The sequence below is a fragment of the Aegilops tauschii genome, chromosome 2 (genome assembly GCF_002575655.3).
Source record: "Aegilops tauschii subsp. strangulata cultivar AL8/78 chromosome 2, Aet v6.0, whole genome shotgun sequence".
In the NCBI taxonomy this organism is placed as follows: Eukaryota; Viridiplantae; Streptophyta; class Magnoliopsida; order Poales; family Poaceae; genus Aegilops; species Aegilops tauschii.
Genome location: NC_053036.3, coordinates 586154322 through 586181346, shown reverse-complemented (window position 1 = coordinate 586181346; position 27025 = coordinate 586154322). Strand labels below are relative to the sequence as shown.

Sequence of the window (27025 nt, the reverse complement as noted above, 5' to 3'; positions counted from 1 at the left end):
TCAAATAATGAAGGCCCGTCATCTTGGAGAATAGGACAGAAGATTATGTTCCCACTTTTCCATGGCTCTAAAGCGAATATCCTGTTGATTGACCACATTGCGAGATGAAGCCGCTTTCAGAAGGTTGTGGATGCGCGGGGTGGCGCCTGGGCCTTGTCCTGGGGCTTGGCGGCCTCACCCTTGGTTAACTGTAGGCAAAGTAGCACTGTTCGAGGCGTGCTTTGTACGGTTGAACCTGTATAGGTACTCATACTGCTTTCAGCTATGGTTGTTAAGTGGCCCTGCTGGTTTCAGTTAAGGTTGTTAAGTACTCCTGCTGCTTTTACAGTCTATCGTGTTTCTTCAGTCCTGTCTTCCTCCAGCCGCCAAAACCAAACCAACGCCGGAGGGGCCGCCTGCTTCCGCCTCCCACGGCTGGCTGCGCCTCAGCGCACGCATCGCCGCCCCACCGTCTCCTAAATCGTTAACGCCAACGTCCGAGGCCTCGCCGTCGTCCTCCGCGCACTTTGGTGCGCTCGCTGCGGCGCCGCCCTCTCGCGTTGTACGGGCCCACCATGTCAGCGTATGGAAAAATAAAATGCTTCCTCCTAGTGTTTTCCTGACATCTGGGACCCACGACATTGTGAGCATATATAGTCAATAGACAAGAGAACAACGCAAGATCGGCTGACACCTGGGACGTAGCTGCTCGAGCAGTATTTTTTTGTTATTGTTGAGACGGAGCAGGGTTTGAACTGGGCTGTGGCCCGTCTAGCCCAGGCTTATATTTTATGTTCACCATGTGACCAACCCAGCTATTTTTTCTTTGTGGAAATGAGCCCAGTTTATTTTTTCTGAAGAATACCCAATCCAGGCCTACTTATTTTTCTACGCCCTGATGGGCTGCAACTCTTTCAAGATGCCTGCAAATCTTGAAAGTAATATGAAATGGGTTGTAAATATAAAAAGAGATGACAAATTGGCAATTACTTTATAATTTCTGATTTTTTTTCTTTCACATTTTCAGATTCCTATTTCACTGGGCATTAACCTAATTTAAATATATCTTGAAAGTACTTTAAATCTGGCTCGACATTTCGGTATTAAAAATAGTTTGGAACCCACAGAAATATGCGAAATTGGCCCTGGCCAACCAAAAAAACGGACTGCAATAAATTGCATAAGAAGTCGCAATGAGCTATATATAAATTATTAAAAAAGAGGGAATGGTCTGACTTATGGGCCTATTAAGTTGACGCGTATGCAAGATTTTTTAGTTACTATATACGTCAACAAACGATTTTAGCAGACGTAACCGTTGGATGTCAATCCAACGGCCGTCATGTTTCTTCAATCTCTTATCTTCTTGCTCCAGCCGCCAAATCCAGTGCCGGCGGGACCGCCTGCACCCGCCTCCCATGCAGGCCTCACCGCCCCCTACTACTCCCACCGCTGGCCAGGGCATCCCTCTACTCACCCACACCCCCTGTTATTCTGCGGCGAAGACAGCCTCACACCGCAGCCGAACCAGTGAACCCTCGTACTCCTCTCCGCGTGGGCATCCACTGTCGCGTCTTCCCCGGCTCCATGTCGTCCCCTTCCTAGGCCTCGCCGTCGTCCACCGCCCTGGTGCTCTCGGCGCGGCGTGGTCAACATGGTCAAGGAACGACTTCCATCGGAAGAGTACTGTCGTGGAGAGGCTGACAGCTGGGTCCACGGCAGCCGCAAGGAAGTGCCTCCTTATTACGCGGAAAATAATTATTCCTCCACCTCACAGCAGGGACCCACCGGACGGGCCACCATATGTGGCAAAAAAAAGTTTCCCCCTGACTGCTGGGACCCACCGGACGGGCCGCCGTATTTCATGACAAAAATGTCCCCCCCCCCCCCCCCCCGCTGTCAGCTCGGACCCACCGGAAGTGCCTCCTTATTACGCACAAAAAAATAAATACTCCCCCTGCTAGTTGGGACCCACCTTGGTGGGAGGCTGACTTGTGGGCCTACTAAGTTGACGGGGATGGAGTGCTTTGTCAACTTAGTCAATATGAACGATTCTAGCTCCAGTGACCATACGATGTCTATCCAACGGCTGTAGTGCTTCTTCAACCTCTGGTCTTCTTGCTCCAGCCGCCCAAAGCAGCGCCGGTCGTGCCGCATGCTCCTACCTCCCGTGGCCGGCTGTGATGCCGCGGAGGCCTCACCGCCCCCTACTACTCCCACCGCTGGCCAGGCCATCCCTCTACTCACCCACACCCCCTGTTATTCTGCGGCGATGGCAGTGTCACACCACAGCTGAACCAGTGAACCCTGCGTCGTCCCTTCCTAGGCCTCGCCGTCGTCCACCGCCTTGGTGCTCTCGGCGCGGCGTGGTCAATGTGGTCAACGACCGACTACCATCAGAAGAGTACTGTACGTGGAGAGCTATCAGTTGGGTCCACGACAGCCGCAAAGAAGTGCCTCCTTATTACACGGAAAATAATTACTCCTGCACCTGACAGCGGGGACCCACCGGACAGGCCACCGTATTTCGTGAAAAAAATGTTTCCCCCCTGACTGCTAGGACCTACCAGCTACATCTTCGCACACAAGGAAGTGCGTCCGGGCAAAAAAAAGGATTCACCCCCCTGACCGCTGGGACCCACCAGCTACATCTTCGCATGCAAGGAAGTGCCTGACAGTCGGGACCCACCTGGGTGAAGCGTACGTAGCGTTGTCATTCTGGTCGCGAACATGTACGTACATACTGGTCGATGTAGAGGTGCACGTGTCGTAGTAGAGGCGCGCACGTAGCATGTACACATACGTACAGCGGCCAGGGTGCAAGAAAGTAAATATGGCCACGTACGTACATACGGGCGGAGTCTTGAACGCCTACTCGCGCGTACGTACGGCCAGGGCTCGTGTACATGGCTGGGTCAGAACAGAGAAACTGCGTCGTCGTCGTGTTCATGGGGAGGCAACGGAATGCGTCGTGTTCATTGGGAGGCAACGGAACGCGTGGGAGCCAACCGGCTTGGACGGAACAGCCGATGGAAACGAGGCCGGGCGTACCGCAGAACGGAGGAAACGGCCTTGTGTTCGACCGGCCATGTTTGAAACGGGATCCTATTCATCGGGAGGGGTCTGGCGTACCGCAAAACGAAGGAAACGTACCTCCTCCGGTCGAAATGGGGGTCCTGTTGATCGGGAGGGGTGTGGCATACCGCAAAACGGAGGAAACGAACTTGTGTTGGAGCGCTACGGTCGAAACGGGGGTCCTGTTCATCGGCAGGGGTGTGGCGTACTACAAACCGGGACTCCGCGGAATACTGTTCATCTCCACCGTAGACCCCCTCCAGCCTCCAGGGGCTACTGTTCATCCACCGTAGACCTCCTCCAGCCTCCACCTGCGACTGTTCATCCACGGGCCCATGTTCATCCAGCCTCCACCGCGCGCTACTCCACTGGCTACAGTTCAACCAGCCCTCTCCACGGGCTCCTGTTCAACCACCCCTCCACGGGCTACTGTTCATCCTCCCCTCCACCGTCTACTGTTCATCCAGCCCTCCACAGGGTCCTGTTCATACAGCCCCAACGGCTCGATCGATCGGGGTCCTGTTCATCCAGAGGCAACACCACGGGGTCCTGTTTATCCACCCCCACTGGGAACTGTTCATCCAAACCCCCCAGCAACGCTCACTGTTCATCTAGAGGCAGCATCGATCGGCTTCAGTTAGCTGCAGTAGCGAAGGAATCGCTCGATCGGGTTCAGTTAACATCCATCAATCGATCGCTCGGGTTCAGTAACGCGTAGCCTGCAGTGCAATCGCTCGGGTTTAGGTAGAGCCCAACGCCTCGCTCGGGTTCAGTTAGAGCCCAACGCCTCGCACCCACGCGCGTGCGTGTACGAGAGAAACATGCATCGCTTGGCCCCGACCACCCACCGTAACCAGGAACACCCCTATATTTTCATCACCCTCGCTTCTACCACGGTTTTTTCCATCATGGACGGCCCAAAGAATGTCATGCAGCTGCGTCTCCGGCCTGCCCAGGACGAAAAGCCCATTTCGTGTCATGATTTTTTGTCATAGAAGTAGGACCCCACCACATCTATGATGATACCGTGTTTTGTCACAATTATTGTCATAGAAGTGTCATAAGTATGACAGAAAAAAAATTGTTCGACCCAAAATGTCACGGATGTGTCTTTTTTTGTAGTGATTATAGTTGGATCTTATGATGTTTCTCCCCCTCTACTCTCTTGTAATGGATTGAGTTTTCCCTTCGAAGTTATCTTATCGGATTGAGTCTTTAAGGATTTGAGAACAATTGATGTATGTCTTGCATGTGCTTATCTGTGGTGACAATGGGATACCACGTGATCTACTTTATGTATGTTTTGGTGATCAACTTGCGGGTTCCGTGACCTCGTGAACTTATGCATAGGGGTTGGCACACATTTTCGTCTTGACTCTCCGGTAGAAACTTTGGGGAACTCTTTGAAATACTTTGTGTTGGTTTGAATAGATGAATATGAGATTGTGTGATGCATATCGTATAATCATACCCATGGATACTTGAGGTGACATTGGAGTATCTAGGTGACATTAGGGTTTTGGTTGATTTGTGTCTTAAGGTGTTATTCTAGTACGAACTCTTGAATAGATCGATCAGAAAGAATAACTTTGAGGTGGTTTCGTAACCTACCATAATCTCTTCGTTTGTTCTCTGCTATTAGTGACTTTGGAGTGACTCTTTGTTGCATGTTGAGGGATAGTTATATGATCCAATTATGTTATTATTGTTGAGAGTACTTGCACTAGTGAAAGTATGAACCCTAGGCCTTGTTTCCTAGCATTGCAATACCGTTTACGCTCACTTTTATCATTATTTACCTTGCTGTTTTTATATTTTCAGATTACAAATACTCATATCTATCATCCATATTGCACTTGTATCACCATCTCTTCGCCGAACTAGTGCACCTATACAATTTACCATTGTATTGGGTGTGTTGAGGACACAAGAGACTCTTTGTTATTTGGTTGCAGGGTTGTTTGAGAGAGACCATCTTCATCCTACACCTCCCACGGATTGATAAACCTTAGGTCATCCACTTGAGGGAAATTTGCTACTGTCCTACAAACCTCTGCACTTGGAGGCCCAACAACGTCTACAAGAAGAAGGTTGCGTAGTAGACATCAAGCTCTTTTCTGGTGCCGGTGCCGAGGAGGTGAGTGCTTGAAGGTATATCTCTAGATCATGCAATCGAATCTTTTTGTTTCTTGTTTTATCACTAGTTTAGTCTATAAAATAAAACTACAAAAAATGGAATTAAGGGTGCCTCATATGCTTCATCTTTTTAATGTCTTCCGTGAAAATAAGGATTCCGATAATTGTGCTCAATTGCTAGAGGAAGAATGCATTAGAATGTTTGGCACTAAATCTTTGAAAGATGAGCATGATTGCAATGTTGTTAGTATGAATTCGATGAATATCCATGATGCTAATGATATGCAAAGCCACATGCTTGGGGAAGCTATGGTTGATGAAGATGATATTTTTTGTCCCCCAAGTTTTGATGAGCAAATTTATTATGATGAAAGCATGCCTCCTATTTATGATGGTTATATTGATAAAAGTGGGTTTGGAAGAGTGTCAACTTTAGGAAGTAATGATCCCACTATTTTGGAGAGTGTTGAATCTTATTGTGACAATTATGAAAGTGGATTTGGAGAGGTCATGACTTTATTTAGTGATGAATCCACTATTTCGGAAGAGGTCCCAATTGATTATAAGAACAAAGTTTCTATCTATGATGATTATTGTGATGACATGTATGCTATAAACAATAATGATAACCATGAAACTTTTCATTATGATTTTAGTTTTCAATTGGATTATGCCTCACATGATAGTTATTTTGTTGAGTTTGCTCCCACTATTATTCATGAGAAGAAATTTGCTTATGTGGAGAGTAATAAAAATTGTATGCTTGTAGATCATGAAAAGAATGCTTTATGTGATGGTTATATTTTTGAATTCATTCATCATGCTACTGAAAATTATTATGAGGGAGGAATATATGGTTGTAGGAATTGCAATAATATCAAGTTTCCTCTCTATTTGCTTGTTTTGCCTTCCTATGCTAGTTGATTATTGTTCCCATAAGTTGTTTGCTCACAAAATCCCTATGCATAGGAAGTGAGTTAGACTTAAATGTGCTTGTCATATTATTCATGATGCTCCCTTTATGTTTTAATTCTTATCCTTTTTGTCAGCATCATTGAAATCATCATGCCTAGCTAGGGGCGTTAAACAACAACGCTTGTTGGGAGGCAACCCAATCTTATTTTTGTTCTTTGACTTTTGCTCCTGTTTAGTAATAAATAGTCCATATATCCTGTGTTTAGATGTGGTTTTATGTTTTAATTAGTGTTTGTGCCAAGTAGAACCTTTGGGAAGACTTGGGTGAAGTCTTTATGATCTTGCTGTAAAAAACAGAAACTTTAGTGCTCACGAGATTAGCTGCCATTTTTTACTGGAGAGTGCTTTTAGGTTGATTCTTTTTGAAGAAGATTAATAGGAAAATTCCTCAGGTCCACCAATTTATTTCAGAATTTTTGGATTTCCATAAGTATACGTTTGATACAGATTACTACAGACTGTTCTGTTTTTGACAGATTCTGTTTTCATTGTGTTGTTTGCTTATTTTGATGAATCTACGTGTAGTATCGGAGGGTATGAACCATAGAGAAGTTGGAATACAGTAGATATTACACCAATATGAATTTAGAATGAGTTCACAACAGTACCTAAGTGGTGGTTTTATTTTCTTATATTAACGGAGCTTACGAGCTTTCTGTTAAGTTTTGTGTTGTGAAGTTTTCAAGTTTTGGGTAAAGATTTGATGGACTATGGAATAAGGAGTGGCAAGAGCCTAAGCTTGGGGATGCCCCGGAAGGCATCCCCTCTTTCGTCTTCGTTCATCGGTAACTTTACTTGGAGCTATATTTTTATTCACCACATGATATGTGTTTTTCTTGGAGCGTCATTTTATTTTCTTTTGTTTTGCTTGCTGTTTTAATAAAATACCAAAATCTGAAAATCTTAAATGTTAGAGAGTCTTCACATAGTTGCATAATTATTCGACTACTCATTGATCTTCACTTATATCTTTCGGAGTAGTTTGTCAATTGCTCTAGTGCTTCACTTATATCTTCTTAGAGCACGACGGTGGTTTTATTTTGAAGAAATAGATGAACTCTCATGCTTCACTTATATTATTTTGAGAGCCTTTTAGAACAGCATGGTAATTTGCTTGGGTTATAAAATTTAGTCCTAATATGATAGGCATCCAAGAGGGATATAATAAAAACTTTCATATAAAGTGCATTGAATACTATGAGAAGTTTGATTCCTTATGATTGTTTTGAGATATGAAGATGGTGATATTAGAGTCATGCTAGTGGAGTAGTTGTGAATTTGAGAGATACTTGTGTTAAAGTTTGTGATTCCCGTAGCATGCACGTATGGTGAACCGTTATGTGATGAAGTCGGAGCATGATTTATTTTTTGATTGTCTTCCTTATGAGTGGCGGTCGGGGACGAGCGATGGTCTTTTCCTACCAATCTATCCCCCTAGGAGCATGCGCGTAGTACTTCTTTTCGATAACTAATAGATTTTTGCAATAAGTATGTGAGTTCTTTATGACTAATGTTGAGTCCATGGATTATACGCACTCTCACCCTTCCACCATTGCTAGCCTCTCTAGTATCACGCAACTTTCGCCGGTACCATACACCCACCATTACCTTCCTCAAAACAGCCACCATACCTACCTATTATGGCATTTCCATAGCCATTCAGAGATATATTTCCATGCAACTTTCCACCGTTCCGTTTATTATGACACGCTCCATCATTGTCATATTGCTTTCCATGATCATGTAGTTGACATCGTATTTGTGGCAAATCCACCATCATAATTCTTTCATACATGTCACTCTTGATTCATTGCACATCCCGGTACACCGCCGGAGGCATTCATATAGAGTCATATTTTGTTCTAAGTATCGAGTTGTAATTCTTGAGTTGTAAGTAAATAAAAGTGTGATGATCATCATTATTAGAGCATTGTCCCAGTGAGGAAAGGATGATGGAGACTATGATTCCCCCACAAGTCGGGATGAGACTCCGGACGAAAAAAAAGAGGCCAAAAAAAAGAAAAAAGAAGAAGATAAGGCCAAAAAACAAAAAAAATGAGAGAAAAGGAGAGAAGGGGCAATGCTACTATCCTTTTACCACACTTGTGCTTCAAAGTAGCACCATGATCTTCATGATAGAGAGTCTCCTATGTTGTCACTTTCATATACTACTGGGAATCTTTCATTATAGAACTTGGCTTGTATATTCCAATGATGGGCTTCCTCCAAATGCCCTAGGTCTTCGTGAGCAAGCGAGTTGGATGCACACCCACTTAGTTTCTTTTTGAGCTTTCATACACTTATAGCTGTAGTGCATCCGTTGCATGGCAATCCCTACTCACTCACATTGATATCTATTGATGGGCATCTCCATAGTCCGTTGATACGCCTAGTTGATGTGAGACTATCTTCTCCTTTTTGTCTTCTCCACAACCACCATTCTATTCCACATATAGTGCTATGTCCATGGCTCACGCTCATGTATTGCATGAAGATTGAAAAAGTTTGAGAACATCAAAAGTATGAAAAAATTGCTTGGCTTGTCATCGGGGTTGTGCATAATTTAAATATTTTGTGTGATGAAGATAGAGAATAGCCAGACTATATGATTTTGTAGGGATAGCTTTCTTTGGCCATGTTATTTTGAGAAGACATGATTGCTTTCTTAGTATGCTTGAAGTATTATTATTTTCATGTCAATATTAAACTTTTATCTTGAACCTTATGGATCTGAATATTCTTGCCACAATAAAGAAGATTACATTGATAAATATGTTAGGTAGCATTTCCACATCAAAAATTTTGTTTTTATCATTTACATACTCGAGGACGAGCAGGAATTAACTTGGGGATGCTGATACGTCTCCAACGTATCTATAATTTTTGATTGTTCCATGCTATTATATTATCCATCTAGGATGTTTTATATGCATTTATATGCTAATTTATATGATTTTTGGGACTAACCTATTAACCTAGAGCCCAGTGCCAGTTTTTGTTTTTTCCTCGTTTTTTGAGTATCGCAGAAAAGGAAAACCAAACGGAGTCCAATTGACCTAAAACTTGACGGAGCTTATTTTTTGACCAGAAATAGGCCATGGAGTAAAAGAGTTGGGCCAGAAGAGTCCCGGGCTGCCCACAAGGGTGGGACGCTCGCCCACCCCCATGGGCGCGCCCCCCTACCTCGTGGACAGCCCGGAGACCCCCCTGACTTGTTCCTGACGCCAAAACCTCTTATATATACCCAAACTTCCAGAAAGAAACCTAGATCGGGAGTTCCGCCGCCGCAAGCCTCTATAGCCACCGAAAACCAATCTAGACCTGTTCCAGCACCCTGCCGGAGGGGGAGAACCCTCACCGGTGGCCATCTTCATCATCCCGACGCTCTCCATGACGAGGAGGGAGTAGTTCACCCTCGAGGCTGAGGGTATGTACCAGTAGCTATGTGTTTGATCTCTCTCTCTCTCTCTCGTGTTCTTGATTTGGCACGATCTTGATGTATCGCGAGCTTTGCTATTATAGTTGGATCTTATGATGTTTCTCCCCCTCTACTCTCTTGTAATGGATTGAGTTTTCCCCTTGAAGTTATCTTATCGGATTGAGTCTTTAAGGATTTGAGAACACTTGATGTATGTCTTGCATGTGCTTATCTATGGTGACAATGGGATATCACGCGATCTACTTGATGTATGTTTTGGTGATCAACTTGCGGGTTCCATGACCTCTTGAACTTATGCATAGGGGTTGGCACACGTTTTCGTCTTGACTCTCCGGTAGAAACTTTGGGGCACTCTTTGAAGTACTTTGTGTTGGTTTGAATAGATGAATCTGAGATTGTGTGATGCATATCGTATGATCATACTACTACCTCTTGAGCACTGCGTTGGTTTTCCCTTGAAGAGGAAAGGGTGATGCAGCAAAGTAGCGTAAGTATTTCCCTCAGTTTTTTAGAACCAAGGTATCAATCCAGTAGGAGGCTATGCGCGAGTCCCTCGTACCTACACAAAACAAATAAATCCTCGCAACCAACGCGATAAGGGGTTGTCAATCCCTTCACGGTCACTTACGAGAGTGAGATCTGATAGATATGATAGGATAATTTTTTTGGTATTTTTATGATAAGATGCAAAGTAAAATAAAAGTAAAGTAAAAATCGAAGGAAATAAATAAGTGTTGGAAGATTAATATGATGAGGATAGACCCGGGGGCCATAGGTTTCACTAGTGGCTTCTCTCGAGAGCATAAGTATTTTAAGGTGGGTGAACGAATTACTGTTGAGCAATTGACAGAATTGAGCATAGTTATGAGAATATCTAGGTATGATCATGTATATAGGCATCACATCCGAGACAAGTAGACCGACTCCTGCCTGCATCTACTACTATTTCTCAACTCATCGACCGCTATCCAGCATGCATCTAGAGTATTAAGTTCATGAAAACAGAGTAACGCCTTAAGCAAGATGACATGATGTAGAGGGATAAATTCATGCAATATGATAAAAAAAAACCATCTTGTTATCCTCGATGGCAACAATACAATACATGCCTTGCTGCCCCTACTGTCACTGGGAAAGGACACCGCAAGATTGAACCCAAAGCTAAGCACTTCTCCCATTGCAAGAAAGATCAATCTAGTAGGCCAAACCAAACTGATAATTCGAAGAGACTTGAAAAGATAACCAATCATACATAAAAGAATTCAAAGAAGATTCAAATATTGTTCATAGATAATCTTGATCATAAACCCACAATTCATCGGTCTCAACAAACACACCTTAAAAAGAAGATTACATCGAATAGATCTCCACAAGAGAGGGGGAGAACATTGTATTGAGATCCAAAAAGAGAGAAGAAGCCATCTAGCACTAACTATGGACCCGAAGGTCTAAAGTAAACTACTCACACTTCATCGGAGAGGCTATGGTGTTGATGTAGAAGCCCTCCGGGATGGATGCCCCCTCCGGCGGAGCTCCAGAACAGGCCCCAAGATGGATCTCATGGGTACAGAAGGTTGCGGCGGTGGAATTAGGTTTTTGGCTCCTGTTCTGATCGTTTGGGGGTACGTAGGTATATATAGGAGGAAGGAGTACGTCGGTGGAGCAACAGGGGGCCCACGAGGGTGGAGGGCGCACCCTGGGGGGGTAGGCGCGCCCCCTACCTCATGGCCTCCTAGAAGATTCTCTTACGTAGGGTCCAAGTCTCCTGGATCTTGTTCGTTCCAAAAATCACGCTCCCGAAGGTTTCATTCCGTTTGGACTCCGTTTGATATTCTTTTTCTGCGAAACTCTGAAATAGGCAAAAAAACAACAATTTTGGGCTGGGCCTCCGGTTAATAGGTTAGTCCCAAAAATAATATAAAAGTGAATAATAAAGCCCAATAATGTCCAAAACAGAAGATAATATAGCATGGAGCAATCAAAAATTATAGATACGTTGGAGACGTATCACATACCCACGGATACTTGAGGTGACATTGGAGTATCTATGTGACATTATGGTTTTGGTTGATTTGTGTCTGAAGGTGTTATTCTAGTACGAACTGTTGAATAGATCGATTAGAAAGAATAACTTTGAGGTGGTTTCGTACCCTACCATAATCTCTTCGTTTGTTCTCCGCTATTAGTGACTTTGGAGTGACTCTTTGTTGCATGTTGAGGGATAGTTATATGATCCAATTATGTTATTATTGTTGAGAGAACTTGCACTAGTGAAAGTATGAACCCTAGGCCTTGTTTCCTAGCATTGCAATACCGTTTACGCTCACTTTTATCATTAGTTACCTTCCTGTTTTTATATTTTTCAGATTACAAATACTCATATCTATCATCCATATTGCACTTGTATCACCATCTCTTCGCCGAACTAGTGCACCTATACAATTTACCATTGTATTGGGTGTGTTGGGGACACAAGAGACTCTTTGTTATTTGGTTGCAGGGTTGTTTGAGAGAGACCATCTTCATCCTACACCTCCCACGGATTGATAAACCTTAGGTCATCCACTTGAGGAAAATTTGCTACCGTCCTACAAACCTCTGCACTTGGAGGCCCAAAAACGTTTACAAGAAAAAGGTTGCGTAGTAGACATCACAGCTCGCTAACATTCACCATGTAGTTGAGATGAATTTACAAAAAGAAAAGTTAAAAATGACAAAAACAATTATCTAGTTCACTTCGATACGTGTGGCAGTTCACTTGCCCTCCTCTTTGCGATTCACTCTCATTCATTAAAAGGTTAAAAAAGGACAACAAAAAATCATGAGGTTCACCTTAGGTAGTGTCCCGGTTCATTTTTGACATTGTCGCGGTTCACTTGCTCTTAGTGTGAGGTGTAAAAAAAATCTTGCGGAAACGACAAATAAAACTAATGCGTTTCACTACTCAATCGTGTTGCGGTTCACTTATGCCCGACATGAAGCGCGGTCCCTTCTTGGAAAAGTTACGTCTCACAAAAAAATCTTGCGGAAACGACAAATAAAACTAATGCGTTTCTCTTCTTGGAAAAGTTACGTCTCACAAAAAAAACAATGAAGTTCGGTAGCCCGTCTCAGTGCGGTTTTAATTTGAAGCAGTGCAGTTTTCTGTATGATGCAGTTTACTCGTCAATTTTGGTGTCACGAAAAACAGTGTCCGCATTTTAGTAATTGCAAAATTGCACTTAAACCGTAATGAATTAGAAAAGTAATATATGTGAAGAAGTTGCGCCTCGACGATATCTTTCCAATGGCGTATCATTTGAATCATTCCAATTAGCGGTTTGTAAAAAATTCATGAAAAACGGCCGCTGCCACTCGTCGTCCGCCGCACAATTTTCAAAATTAACTTAAAACTGTAAGGAAAAATATTTCTACATATGAAAGTTGCGCCTCGTCCGTAACTTTCCAATGGCGTATCATACGCCTCGTTTCGACAAACGGTTTAAAAACTGGAGTGAAAACAATATCGAAAAATTGCAAAAAAATTGAAAAATAGAATTCCGCGGTTTAGTAAATTTGAAACCGATTTTAAACCGTAACGAATTAGAGAAAGTAATATATATGAAAAAGTTGCGCCTCGAGGATATCTTTTGGTTCATTCCGACTAGCGGTTTAGGAAATAACGCAAAAACGCTTGTCGTCACTCGTCGTGGACCACACCATTTTCAAATCTACTCTTAGACCGTGAGGAATCTCAAAAAAAATTCTACATGGGGAAGTTTCTCCTAATCCATAGCTTTTCAACAGTATATTACACACCTCGTTTCGACAAATGGTTTAAAAACTAGAGCGAAAACAGTACCAAAAAAGCTGCATGCAGTTTTTTGCGACGTGAAGTTCACTCGCCTCGGAACTGCAGTGCTCTTGCGTCAACAATGATGTGCACTTCCATTGAACGTTCAGTTCGAAAGTGTTAGCGGAGTAACTATTCTGCTAATATAAACTATAGGGTAGCACTATTCTGATCCTGGGATCAGTATAGTTATTCTGATCACAACCCTATATAGGGGCGACGCAATCCTTCCGAACTCCAGAACTCGTGGAAAGAAAAGAAAAACACGAACTGCCCACACCTCCCCCATCCCCCGATCCAATCGTCGCTGGGACCCCCACCCCCCGCCTAGATGCGGCACCGCCCAACCTACCTGAATCCCCGCCGCAGCGCCACCTCCTAGACCCCCCCGCTGCCCCTGCCCAACCCCCACCCCACCCACCTCCCACACCATGCACCACCCACCCGAACCGATGACAACGCCGCCGCGCAACCGTCGCCCCGCCCCTAGCCGGTGATGCCGCCACCCCGCCCCTAGCCGGTGATGTTGCCGCCCCGCCCCGCCCCAAGCCGGTGGCACCGCCGGAGCCCTGCCCCCAACCGACGACGCGTCGCACCACCTGCTAGAGCACCTCGAGGTCGCCGGATCCGACGAGGATCCTTCGCCACCCTCCACTCTCCGAGACTCCAACGACCACCAGCTCACGCGCGGATTGGGTGCTATGCTGCAAATGGAGGAGACGACGAACTTCAGATGGAGGAAGCCACGACCTGCAGCCGGCCGCGCAACCGCCATCCCATGCCATGGATCAAGCAGCCGCCATCCAGTGGGTCCCCACAGCCACCCCGGAGCCATCCCCTCGTGTCTCGACCTCCGCCGACCCCTTCCACTCACCGCCCGATGCGTCGCCGCCCAGACCGATCCATGTCGCTCCTCCCCCTCCTGGCTGATACCACCGGCGGCGGTAGGCGCTGTCCCAGCGCCTCCTCGGCACCCAGCACAGTGTGGCCATCGTTCCCAGCTCGATCATTGTCTCTGTTCAATATTTTTGCAATACCAGAGTCCAGGGTGACCACTTGTTTAGTTTGCATGGAAGGTGCTCGTCTAAATGTCTGTCAGCATACTTTTTTATTCCTAAAATAATATCACTTGTGTTCCTAATAGTTGTTACTCTGAACGTGCATGGTTAACTGATGTGAAACTTTTCTTTTTGGTTAACTGATGTGTCAATTCTTAGTTTTATGTTCTATACAAACTAGACGACACCGCGTTCACATGTATGAATAGGAGAACTGTACAAATATACATGTAAGTTAAACTGTCAGATGTTCAGAGGTGAAAAAGAAGGAAGCAAGTCAAAAACAAAACAATAGAAGTTCAACTTGAGAGACCTCGCTCGTCTGAAAATAGTAGTTTAGGGTGAGTTCCAGGAGAGCAGCACCTGCACTACTAATCATGCAATGTAGTTAAGAAGGAAAATTAAGTAGAATGTTCAGAGATCCCACTCCTAAAAGTTCAGAAAAAAGAGGGACAAAGTTCTTTGTTCGGTGATGTGTGGTGAGTGGATAGGGAAAAGGAAATGAAGTTGTGGTAGTGAAAAAGGCCACCGCTTCTCACACCGCACTCTGCTTCTCAATTTTATAATTATTAATGTAACTTATTAAGAAGAATATTCTTCTATATATAACAAGGCTATCTTGTAAAAAGAAAAACGTGCACGCATTAGTGCATGTTGTTTATTTTGAACTCCAGTAGACAACCTTGCTCAAAATTGAATTTCTTTCCTCCTTTTATTTTGAAATGAAGCTTCCTTGGGTGGTGATCTACTAGTAGAAAAAAGTAACATCTATAGTTTCAAAAATGGCATGCAAAAATGGGGGAAAATGCTAACGTACCAATTAAAACTAATGCGGTAAAACCAGGGGGTTAGCGTTCTATTGTTTTTCAATCACTTTCTTTCCGTAGTTCAGTTGGGACAACATGTGAGAACATCAAAAATAAAAAGAAACAGAAGCTCACATAAAGTAAAAAGTTAATGCAATTAAAAAACTTAAAAATGTGGCGACCTTTCCATTCTTTATTTTTTATATATGTCAAATTTTCCTGGTTTCTAAAAAACCAAGAAGTTCAAAGTAAAGTAGTAGCGATTCAATTTTAATTACCAAAGTCAAAATTCCTTGTTACTAAAGAATAAAACCAAGAAGTTCAAACTAAAATAATATAAAAGTTCAAAAAAACTTAAATAACGGATTTTTCTCATTTCGAAAAAACCCTGAAGCTCAAATTTAAATAACAAAGAAGTTCGATGTTTATTACAAACCAAGAAGTTCAAATTTAAGAAACATAATAGTTCAAAGAAAGTTTATATAAAGTGGATATTCCCCGCTTCAAAAAAACCTAGAATTTCAAACTAAAATAACGGTGTACTTCAAAGCTAAAAAAACAATTGTTTTTTTCAAAATAAATAAAAACCTAGAAGTTCAATTTAGAATAACAAAACATTCGATTTTCACCGTTACAAAAAAACCCGAGAAGTTCAGATTTTAAAAACTGAGAAGTTCGATTTTAAAAACTTAAAATTTCTTTGATACTAAACAAAATAAAATCGAGATGTTCAATATAAAATAACAGATTAGTTTGATGTATACGGAAAAACTCAAATTATTTACGTTTATAGGAAAAATAAAAGTTCAATTAAAAAATAGTTTAATGCTTATTTATATTCAAATTCAAATATCAAAGAAGTTCGAAGTATATAAAAAACTCAGTTTTTTGCTTGTTTCTAAAGAATAAAACGAAAAGTTCAAATTAAAATAAAGGAACAACTAAAAACAATTAAAATAGCTTTTCTCACCTTTTAGAGTGCGTATAATCCATGGACTCAACATTAGTCATAAAGAACTCACATACTTATTGCAGAAATATATTAGTTATTGAAACGAAGTACTACGCGCATGCTCCTAGGGGGATAGATTGGTAGGAAAAAACCATCGCTCGTCCCCGACTGCCACTCATAAGGAAGACAGTCAATAAATAAATCATGCTCCGACTTCATCACATAACGGTTCACCATACGTGCATGCTACGGGAATCACAAACTTTAGAACAACTATTTCTCAAATCCACAACTACTCAACTAGCATAACTCTAATATGACCGTTTTCATATCTCAAAAAAATCATCAAGTATCAAACTTCTCTTAGTATTCAATGCACTTATGTGAAAGTTTTTATTATATCCATCTTGGATGCCTATCACTTTAGGACTAAAATTTTAACCAAAGCAAATTACCATGCTGTTCTAAAGCACTCTCAAAATAATATAAGTGAAGCATGAGATATCAATAATTTCTATAAAATATAACCACCGCCGTGCTCTAAAAGATGTAAGTGAAGCACTAGAGCAAGATTAGCTCAAAAGATATAAGTGAAGCACATAGAGTATTCTAATAAATTCCGATTCATGTGTGTCTCTCCCAAAAGGTGTGTACAGCAAGGATGATTGTGGTAAACTAAAATGAAAAGATTCAAATCATACAAGACGCTCCAAGCAAAACACATATCATGTGGTGAATAAAAATATAGCTCCAAGTAAAGTTAACGATGGACGAAGACGAAAGAGGGGTTGCCTTCCGGGCCATCCCCAAGCTTAGGCTTTTGGTTGTCCTTAGATTTTACCTTGGGGTGCCTTGGTCATCCCCAAGCTTAGGCTCTTTCCACTTCTTATTCCATAATCCATCAAATCTTTACCCAAAAACTTGAAAACTTCACAACACAAAACTCAACAGAAAATCTCATGAGCTCCGTTAGCGAAATAAAACAAACCACCACTTTAAGGTACTGTAATGAACTCATTCTTTATTTATATAGGTGTTAAACCTACTGTATTCCAACTTCTCTATGGTTCATAACCTCTGATACTAGCCATAGATTCATCAAAATAAGCAAACAACACACGAAAAACAGAATCTGTCAAAAATAGAACAGTCTGTAGTAATCTGTATCTAACGCAAACTTATGTAAGTCATAAAAATCTACCAAAATAGGAAGACCTAGATAATTTCTTTATTTATATACTTCAATTGGAATCAGTATTTTATCACGTTCTGGTGATTTTTAACAATTGTTTTCGTGAGCAGAAAGTTTCTGACTTTTTCAGCAAGATCAAATAACTATCACCCAAGAAGATCCTATAGGTTTTACTTGGCACAAACACTAATTAAAACATAAAAGCACATCTAACCAGAGGCTAGATCCAATATTTATTACTAAACAGAACCAAAAAGCAAGAAACGAAAATAAAATTGGGTTGCCTCCCAACAAGCGCTATCGTTTAACGCCCCTAGCTAGGCATTGAGATTTCGATGATGCTCAAATGAAAGACAAGAATTGAAGCACAAAGAGAGCATCATGAAGCATGTGAAAAACACATCTAAGTCTAACATACTTCCTATGCATAGGCATCTTATAGGCAAACAAATTATCAAGTTAAGCAAATCCTAGCATATGCAAGGAAGAAGAAAGAGACGATAGCAATCTCAACATGACGAGAGGTAATTTAGTAAGATAAAAATTTCTACAACCATATTTTCCTCTCTCATAATAATTACATGTAGGATCATAGGCAAATTCAACAAAATAGCTATCACATAACATATTCTCAACACGATCCACATGCATGCGAAGTTGACACTCTTCCAAAATAGTGGGATTATCATTAACTAAAGTCATGACCTCTTCAAACCCACTTTTATCAAAAATACCATAAGATTGAACATTCTCCAAATATGTGGGATCTAAAGTCGACACTCTTCCAAACCCACTTTTAATATTATTGCAAACATTATTATCAATCTCATATTCATCATGGGGCTTAAATAAATTTTCAAGATCATAAGAAGAATCACCCCAATCATGATCATTGCAACAAGTAGTAGACATAGCAAAACTAGCATCCCCAAGCTTAGGGTTTTGCATATTATTAGCACGACTGGCATCAAGAGAATTTATAGTAAAATCTTTGCAATCATGCTTTTGATTCAAGGAACTATCAAGTATGGGTGCAATAGCAATAATCTCATGTTTAACATAAGGAACTATAGCAAATTCATCTCCATAAATATTGGCATCATGGCCATAAGAATAGCAAGCATCATGTTCATCAAGGGATATTTCAATCAAATCATCGGAATCATAATTATCTATAGATTCGTGCATATCATTATTTTCTTCCAAAGCAACGGTCATTCCCTCAATAAATTCTTTGACATAGACATTATGAGCATAGTTTTCATAGCAATATTTAAGTATGTCAAAATTTTCAGATTCATAGAGAGTAGTATCATACTTTTCAATCAAAGAAGCAACTTCATAAGCACCCTTAAAAGCAACAAATTCTTCAATTTGTTCGATATCATAGTAACTATAAACACCCTTTGCATAAGAAGATAATATTTCATTACCATTAAATTCACATAGATAGGGAAGGTGTTTTTAGGGTTCTTAGAGCAACAAGTAAAATCATAAAAGTCACAAAGATTCCAAGCATAACACAACAATCTGTTTATTTGATCCCATAAGAGTCTCTCTTTTTCAGACAAACGGTGACGCACAAAATGAGCATGCTCATCTAAATATTTCCCATCAACTAGGCTAGTTGGGGTTTCAGCACGAACGCATAAGGATCGAAGATGATCCAAGTAGAACAATTTAAGTGGATCCACAACAATAGATTTTTAGCGAGGAAAGATGCAAGCAAATAGAAGGCACATGGTAACACAAGCAAACAATAGATCTGGTGAGAAGAAGGCAAACGAAAAAGAAGGAGAATAAAATGGCAAAGGTGAAGTGGGGGAGAGAAAAACGAGAGGTAAATGGCAAATAATATAATGCAATGGATAAGAGTTTGTGATGGGTACTTGGTATGTCTTGACTTGTGCGTAGACTCCCCGGCAACGGTGCCAGAAATCCTTCTTGCTACCTCTTGAGCATGTGTTGGTTTTCCCTTGAAGAGGAAAGGGTGATGCAGCAAAGTAGCGTAAGTATTTCCCTCAGTTTTTGAGAACCAAGGTATCAATCCAGTAGGAGGCTACACGCAAGTCCCTCGTACCTACACAAACAAATAAGAACCTTGCAACCAACGCGATAAAGGGGTTGTCAATCCCTTCACGGCCACTTGCAAAAGTGAGATCTGATAGAGATGATAAGATAATATTTTTGGTATTTTTATGATAAAGATTGAAAGTAAAGATTGCAAAGTAAAAATAGATTGGAAACGTATATAATGGAAAATAGACCCGGGGGCCATAGGTTTCACTAGTGGCTTCTCTCAAGATAGCATAAGTATTACGGTGGGTGAACAAATTACTGTCGAGCAATTGATAGAAAAGTGCATAGTTATGAGAATATCTAGGCATGATCATGTATATAGGCATCACGTCCGCGACAAGTAGACCGACTCCTGCCTGCATCTACTACTATTACTCCACGCATCGACCGCTATCCAACATGCATCTAGAGTATTAAGTTCATAAGAACAGAGTAACGCATTAAGCAAGATGACATGATGTAGAGGGATAAACTGAAGCAATATGATATAAACCTCATCTTTTTATCCTCGATGGCAACAATACAATACGTGTCATTTCCCCTTCTGTCACTAGGATCGAGCACCGCATGATTGAACCCAAAGCTAAGCACTTCTCCTATTGCAAGAAAGATCAACCTAGTAGGCCAAACCAAACTGATAATTCGAAGAGACTTGCAAAGATAACCAATCATACATAAAAGAATTCAGAGGAGATTCAAATATTGTTCATAGATAATCTTGATCATAAACCCACAATTCATCGGATCTCGACAAACACACCGCAAAAAGAGTTGCATCGAATAGATCTCCAAGAAGACCGAGGAGAACTTTGTATTGATATCCAAAGAGAGAGAAGAAGCCATCTAGCTAATAACTATGGACCCGAAGGTCTGAGGTAAACTACTCACACATCATCGGAGAGGCTATGGTGTTGATGTAGAAGCCCTCCGTCATCGATTCCCCCTCCGGCGGAGCGCCAGAAAATGCCCCAATATGGGATCTCACGGGTACATAAGGTTGCGGCGGTGGAAATAAGGTTTCGTGGTGCTCTCGGATGTTTTCGGGTTATATGGATATATATATAGGAGGAAGAAGTAGGTCGGTGGAGCTACGAGGGGCCCACGAGGGTGGGGGTGCGCCCAGGGGGGCAGGTGCGCCTCCCTGCCTCGTGGTCTCCTCGTTCGTTTCTTGATGTCCACTCCAAGTCCCCTGGATCACGTTTGTTCCAAAAATAACTCTCCCGAAGGTTTCATTCCGTTTGAACTCCGTTTGATATTCCTTTTCTGCGAAACACTGAAATAGGCAAAAAAAACAGCAATTTGCACTGGGCCTTGGGTTAGTAGGTTAGTCCCAAAAATAATATAAAAGTGTATAATAAAGCCCATTAATCATCCAAAACAGAATATATAATAGCATGGAACAATAAAAAATTATAGATACGTTGAAGATGTATCAATTAGCCGTCTAAAAATGGCATCAAAAATATGAACTCGGCCGTTCGATTTGCGAAATTTTACGATTTTCCAAGTTACTCTTTAACCATAAGGAATTAGAGAAAACTATCAACATGTTGCGAGAAGTTCAACCTGTCACCAAGGGAAGTTCAGGTCGAACAACTCAGGCAGTAAAATTGCAACAGACGCAAGTTCATCATGTCCCGAGAGCAAATCCGCCAATGAGCGAGGTTCCTATTTAAAACGGGCATTTAGTTGCTAAAAACCGTTTGGAAATTACACTTACATCACATAGAACACGACTGACCAGAATAATTCGCGCACGGAGACACAGTTGCGAAGATAGCCCGAAGGCCGGGTTACTACAGAGGGAAGTTTAGGTCGAGTAACTCAGAAAGTTCAGGTTGTGATCAGAATAATATTTTGATCCGGTGGTAGTTACCACCACTTGAGTTTTGTATGTTGTATGTAGTATCTATCAAATCAGAGAGTATATACGCGTAGTATGTAGTATATAAGAATGTTGAGTTAATATATATACTACTTTTTAGGTAGTATGCATCATATTTTGAGTATGCTCTTTTTTACGTACAAATATATACGTATTTTGCAAATATAATAAAAATCATATGCCAACTTACAATTTTTTCATGTAACTCACTTTGAAATATGTTATATATAATATATGAATATATTTAAATGATAGAGTTGTATATATATAATATCATATGGTAGTATATGAGACATGTGGGGTAACTACCCTGGGTGGTAGGATGTATATATATAATCTATCTATATTTATACCTATACATATTAATAAAAGGGCCATTGCTTCTTACCATCGTATATATAATCTGTCTATATTTATACCTATACATACTAATAAAAGGGGCATTGCTTCTTGCCATCATAATTTCGTCCGTCCATCTCGCTCCCATAATTTTCGTTATTTTACTTTGCTATCCGAGGTGGTACAAATTTCAACCTGAGATTCGAACAAAGGACCTCCAGTTCCATCAAGAAGAATGCAACCAACGGAACTCCATTCTACTTGTGTTAAAAACCAAGGTTCTTTCCAAAATAATTAGCCCCGCCTCGCTTCTTTGCACTGATTCTCACCAATTTAAATACGGGCGAGTTAAACAAGTCAACAAGCAGCCTCGAGACTTGATACAGAGAGATAATGTGGGAAGGGAACTAGGATGGGCCTTGTGGAGGGAGAGAGATAATAACATGAGACACGGCTGGCGACCAGGTCACCCTGCTAGCTTCAGGAGACGGCAACAAGGACGCAAGGACATGGCTAATGTGGGAAGGGAACTAGGACGGGCCTTGTGGAGGGAGAGAGATAATTACATGGGACACGGCTGGCGACCAGGTCACGCTGCTAGCTTCAGGAGACGGCAACAAGGACGACGCTGAAGATCATAAGCGCTCATATACACGCACATACACTCATCCCTATGAACGCACACACGCATACCCTACCCCTATGAGCATCTTTGAAAGACTGAGCCAATATATCATCTTGAGATTTACGAAGTCACCGTAGGCGCCTCGTCGTCGACGGGAACATATCTTCCCACTGAATGCGTATCGCCGTAAATCCTGAAATAAATTCAGGAATAAATGCGAGCATCAGGATTTGAACCATGATGGGCTAGGGATACCACAGTCTCTCTAACCATCCAACTACAGGTTGGTTCGAGCACCAGGAATAGTATCTTGGATGTTATTTCCTCAGAGATATCTTAGAACTTTGAATAAATAAATAAACTGTGTTGCCCTAAAGAAGGGGGTGGTACCTTTGCATGGTGTGTACTAGTGTGTTAACTCTCACACTTTTTTTTTCCTCTTATTGGGTTATTATGTAATTGTTTGACTTCAAAAAAAAATTGTAATTGCTATATCAACAAACCGTTCTTCACATTAGGTTATTATTTGGTTTCAGAACACACCCAGGAACAACACACCCATAAGTACCTCATATATTTCTTAGAAAGTCATAATTTTTGTAATATTTTTTCTATAAGATACTTTTTAATTTAATCATGAAAAAAAGCAACAACGGCAACATAAAGTTGGTGTGACATATGTGTGCAACAATCAGATTGTGAAAAAAAGCAACGACAGCAAAAAAACTATCACATAATGATACTATGATGTGATTTTGGTGCATATTTTTTCATAAAATAAATCCTATGAATTTCAAAAAATGAATGCTTACTACTTAAATCTTAGCCCGTACAGGTGCACAGGTTGAGTTTTTAACTTTCCCTTGCACGGGCATGGTACAATGTGACGTGCGGTGGCTGAGTTCATTGCATTGGGATTGAGCATGTTCGGACCCGTTGTGATTTGGTGAATACCGCCATTAAAAAATTGGATTAGGTGAACACTAGGGCCATCGTTGGCGAAAGCGGAAGGACGATAAGTGGCGACATGCGTGAGATGTCATGTTAAAATAGAGAACATGGACAGGAGGGGGGACTTGAGCCATGCTTATATGGTCATAGCCTGCTTGAAGTTTTGTTTTTCTCCCGTTGCAACACACGGGCCTTTTTACTAGTAATAATAAAAGGGCTATTTCTTCTGCAGTGCATTATGAAAATTGTCCCCAAAGTTGTAAAATATTTCCCACCAAAGCCATCTATAAGTGATAACAAAATGTTTCACCTAGAGGAAACTTTCTCCTGGGCCGGCCCATGCAGTAGGGACATTCTATACTGCGCTCTGTGCGCTGGGAGAAGACACAGCGTGCCCGTTTGGACCAGCCCATGTCCGGGCAGCCTGTTTTTTAAGTTTGTTTTTTTTATTTTCGTTTTTTCTACTTCAAATAATTTGGCAAATTGAATGATTTTACTCTTGGGCTGCTATGTTGCTTGCCAAGACGCCTTGCTAGCAAAAATTTTCAAGCTAGCCTTTTCCAACGTGCAGGGTGATGTTAGGACCCAGATAAAAAGACACACAAAAATAGTGTATGCGGGCACATAAAAGTAGAAACATACTACAAACAGAAACCCTCTACTAAAATGTTTAAAAGTAAGAGTATATCCATTAGCACATGCAAAAGTAGTACTCCCTCTGTTCACTTTTATAATACGTTTAGACAATTGAGAAAGCACCCAAAATAGTTCAATGTCAGTTGTCCAAAATGTCTTATAAAAAAGAACGAAGGGAGTAATACATATGAGAAAACCTAACACACCTCACTCTTTGTGTGCAACGTGGTTCCATAGGTAACATCCTTGGGATCGAACAATACGTACGGAGAAATTGCTTATGAAATTGATCGAATTTTAGAGTTTTCGCATGTAATTTCCCCTTTAATTACAAATTCTCCCTCGCCTTTCTCCAATCCGAACATGGTGTCATACAATGGCTTGTTCATAGTCTCCGGGAGGCAGAACACCAGTAGTCCACCGATGATACCCAACATGCCAAACACTGCGAATGGCATCTGCTCGCCGAGTAACACTACCATGGGTGCTAGTATGGCACCCATCTTGGACGCTTGTAATGTACATCCCATCGCCGCGGTGCGCACCGTTGTAGGGAACAACTCTGTTGTGTATACAACCAATAGATTGTATGTCGCGGCCATTCCGAAGATTCCTACCACCCCGCATGCCATCCTTACCGCCCTACAATGACATGCAATTGTGTGCAATTAAAGCAAATCTGCTAACAACCCATTCACGTACATGCAAAAACAAGAAGGATGTAATTACCTCATGGCACCGACGCCGGTAATAAGACTGGCAGATGTACAGAAGACACCGCTGAGAAGCATCGAGCCAATGGCTAGTGGCTTCCGACCCAAGTGTTGAAGGAGCATCGTAGTGAGCAAAAACGCGGGCATCTCAGCGAGAGAGTTAACAACCACACTGATGTAAAGGTTAATCTTTAGATTGACCACGTTGAGGCTCAACCCGTAGTATACCACCGAGCAAAGGAAGCTGATGAGTACTGAGAGCACCAGCCTGCCCCGTGTTGTTCGTGACCTAAACACGTCTAGGATCGACGATGACGACCCATCGATCTTCTTATCGATGTCATCCTCATCGTCAAGCTTGAGTGAGATGTAATCTGGGATGCTCTTTCCATTGGTGAAGGCAATGTCTTGTAGAACTTGCATTGCATCGTCAACGCGCCTCCGCACAAGGTACCAACGTGGCGACTCGGAGACGAATGGCAAGATGGTGAGCACAAAGACGAGGGAGGGCATGGAGGTGACGACATACAGAAGGCGCCAAGAGGACTGGAACATCGCGGCGATGCCAGCGAGGATAGCAATGCCGCCGGAGAAGAAATAACACATGGACATGCCAACAACACCACGATAGGAGGGCCCTATGGGCTCTGTGGCAAGGACAAAGGAGCAAAGGCAAATGCTGCCGGCGCTGAAGCCTGTTAGGATGCGTAAGGCCACGTAGACCCAATAGTCGGGAGATAGCGCGGTGAGGAGGCCGAAAATGGCATTCAGGAAGCACACCACCTGGAGGGAGCCCTTCCGACCCAAAAAAGAGTCCGACAAGTGTCCAAAGACGCCGGCGCCTACAACGAGCCAACGATATGGTCAAGTACATGAAACAAAAACGCCAAATTGATAAATGAACAGTTTGACTAAACGTGTTTTTGGATTGTAATCTATTTCTTTTTTTAAATAGAGCTCAAATTGGTGCAAAGTATAAGCCAGTTATCAGATTATGAGTAGCTAATAATTGTGTATTTGTAAACACCAATTTGCTACTCTAAACGCAACATATTTGCTCCATATACTAATTATTACTAGTAGTTCATAAGATAGTGCTGACAGATTCTGCTGCACACACGTTACTGCTCTAATTGCGGTTTCGTGGAGATGGATGCAGCGAGAATCAAACATGGACTGGAATAAAATACAACTACGGCGATCCAGTGATTCGAATGATTGAGGCAGACAGCTTGTGATGTAGAGCGACGGCGGAATCATTCATATCATAGCTCACCGACGGTATGGCAGAGCAATGTCGTACGTACCGATCATGGCGCTGGCGAAATAGATAGCATGGACGAGGCCGACCTTGTAGCTCTCGCCGCAGACGAGGCCCCACTCTGCCACCGTCGACGAGCCGCTCCCCTGGTCCCACTGCCACCCGGCCGCGGCGCCCGCGCAGCGGTCGCCGCACCGGCCGTCCCCCTTGGGGCACGACATTGCCGGCTCGCGGTCGGCGAAGATCATGACCATGGTGTGCATCGCCTCCAGAATCCACGCCGCCGTCACCAGCAGGAAGTGCCGCAGCTGCCACCGCCCGAACTCCCCCGCGTGCTGCGCGAGCGCGTCGTCGATGCTCAGGCGCTCGCCGCCGCCGACACTGCCGGGGCCGGCGAGGAGCGCCTCGGTGGTGGACATCGCCGCGCGTACGTCGCGGTGCGAGCGTGGTGTTGGCAATGCTCTGGATTAATACCCTTGGCGCTCGTCGTGAGCTTGACCGCGAGCTACTTGTAGGCCTGTAGGCGGAGCGAGGCATCTGCGTTCATCAAATGCTCTACAGTACACACCTAATGAACTGTAGCGCCCAACGAGTGAATCGTGCGGATCAAATCAAATAGAAAAACGGAGATGCGCATCCGCATGGCAAGATCTTTTGGTGATCTATATTCCGTATCGACGACTGAATTGATTACGCTAGCTGCACAGATTTGATTTGCCGCATGTAGGAATCACGAGACAGGCACTCCATTTCCACGAGCTTGGCGTGGAATCGACTGGCGTGCTGGCTGGCCTTGCACTATGCGGTACCAAGCCTAGCCACGAACATCTAACCAATTTTATACTATGCCGCCACTAGTGTTTTCTCTGTACAGCCACTGTTCCTGAATGACACTAGATCGAAGAAGCATTAATTTCTCTCTCTTTCAGATCTGCGATCTGCTGCAACGCGGTCCAGCCTGCTGCCGGTTGTTAGGGCTGTAAACCGGGTCTCGTTTAAGCCCACTTACCAGTCTAACAGTTCAACGAAGTTTTTTTTCGAAAATACTAACGCCCACACGTGTGGCAACATTGCAACTCGCCCACCCGTCTG

At 42.6% G+C, this 27025-nt stretch overlaps 1 protein-coding gene across 1 annotated transcript; it reads right to left on the bottom strand.

Annotated features, from left to right (window-relative positions):
- Window positions 1-23740: 23740 nt before the first annotated feature.
- LOC109773297 (organic cation/carnitine transporter 4) lies at window positions 23741-26730 on the bottom strand. Its single transcript, XM_020331994.4, has 3 exons — window positions 25980-26730; window positions 24689-25514; window positions 23741-24601 (listed from the first exon to the last, which is right to left on the bottom strand). The coding sequence occupies exons 1-3, from the start codon at window positions 26350-26352 to the stop codon at window positions 24238-24240; spliced, it is 1563 nt and encodes a 520-aa protein (XP_020187583.3). The 5' UTR covers window positions 26353-26730; the 3' UTR covers window positions 23741-24237.
- Window positions 26731-27025: the final 295 nt, after the last annotated feature.

Coding starts and splice junctions, on each gene's coding strand:
- LOC109773297 (XM_020331994.4), bottom strand. CDS start 26,352: ATGTCCACCACCGAGGCGCTCCTCGCCGGCCCCGGCAGTGTCGGCGGC. Junction 25,515..25,979: donor TTTCGCCAGCGCCATGATCG/GTACGTACGACA, acceptor GGCTCGTTGTAG/GCGCCGGCGTCTTTGGACAC. Junction 24,602..24,688: donor ACCGGCGTCGGTGCCATGAG/GTAATTACATCC, acceptor ATGTCATTGTAG/GGCGGTAAGGATGGCATGCG.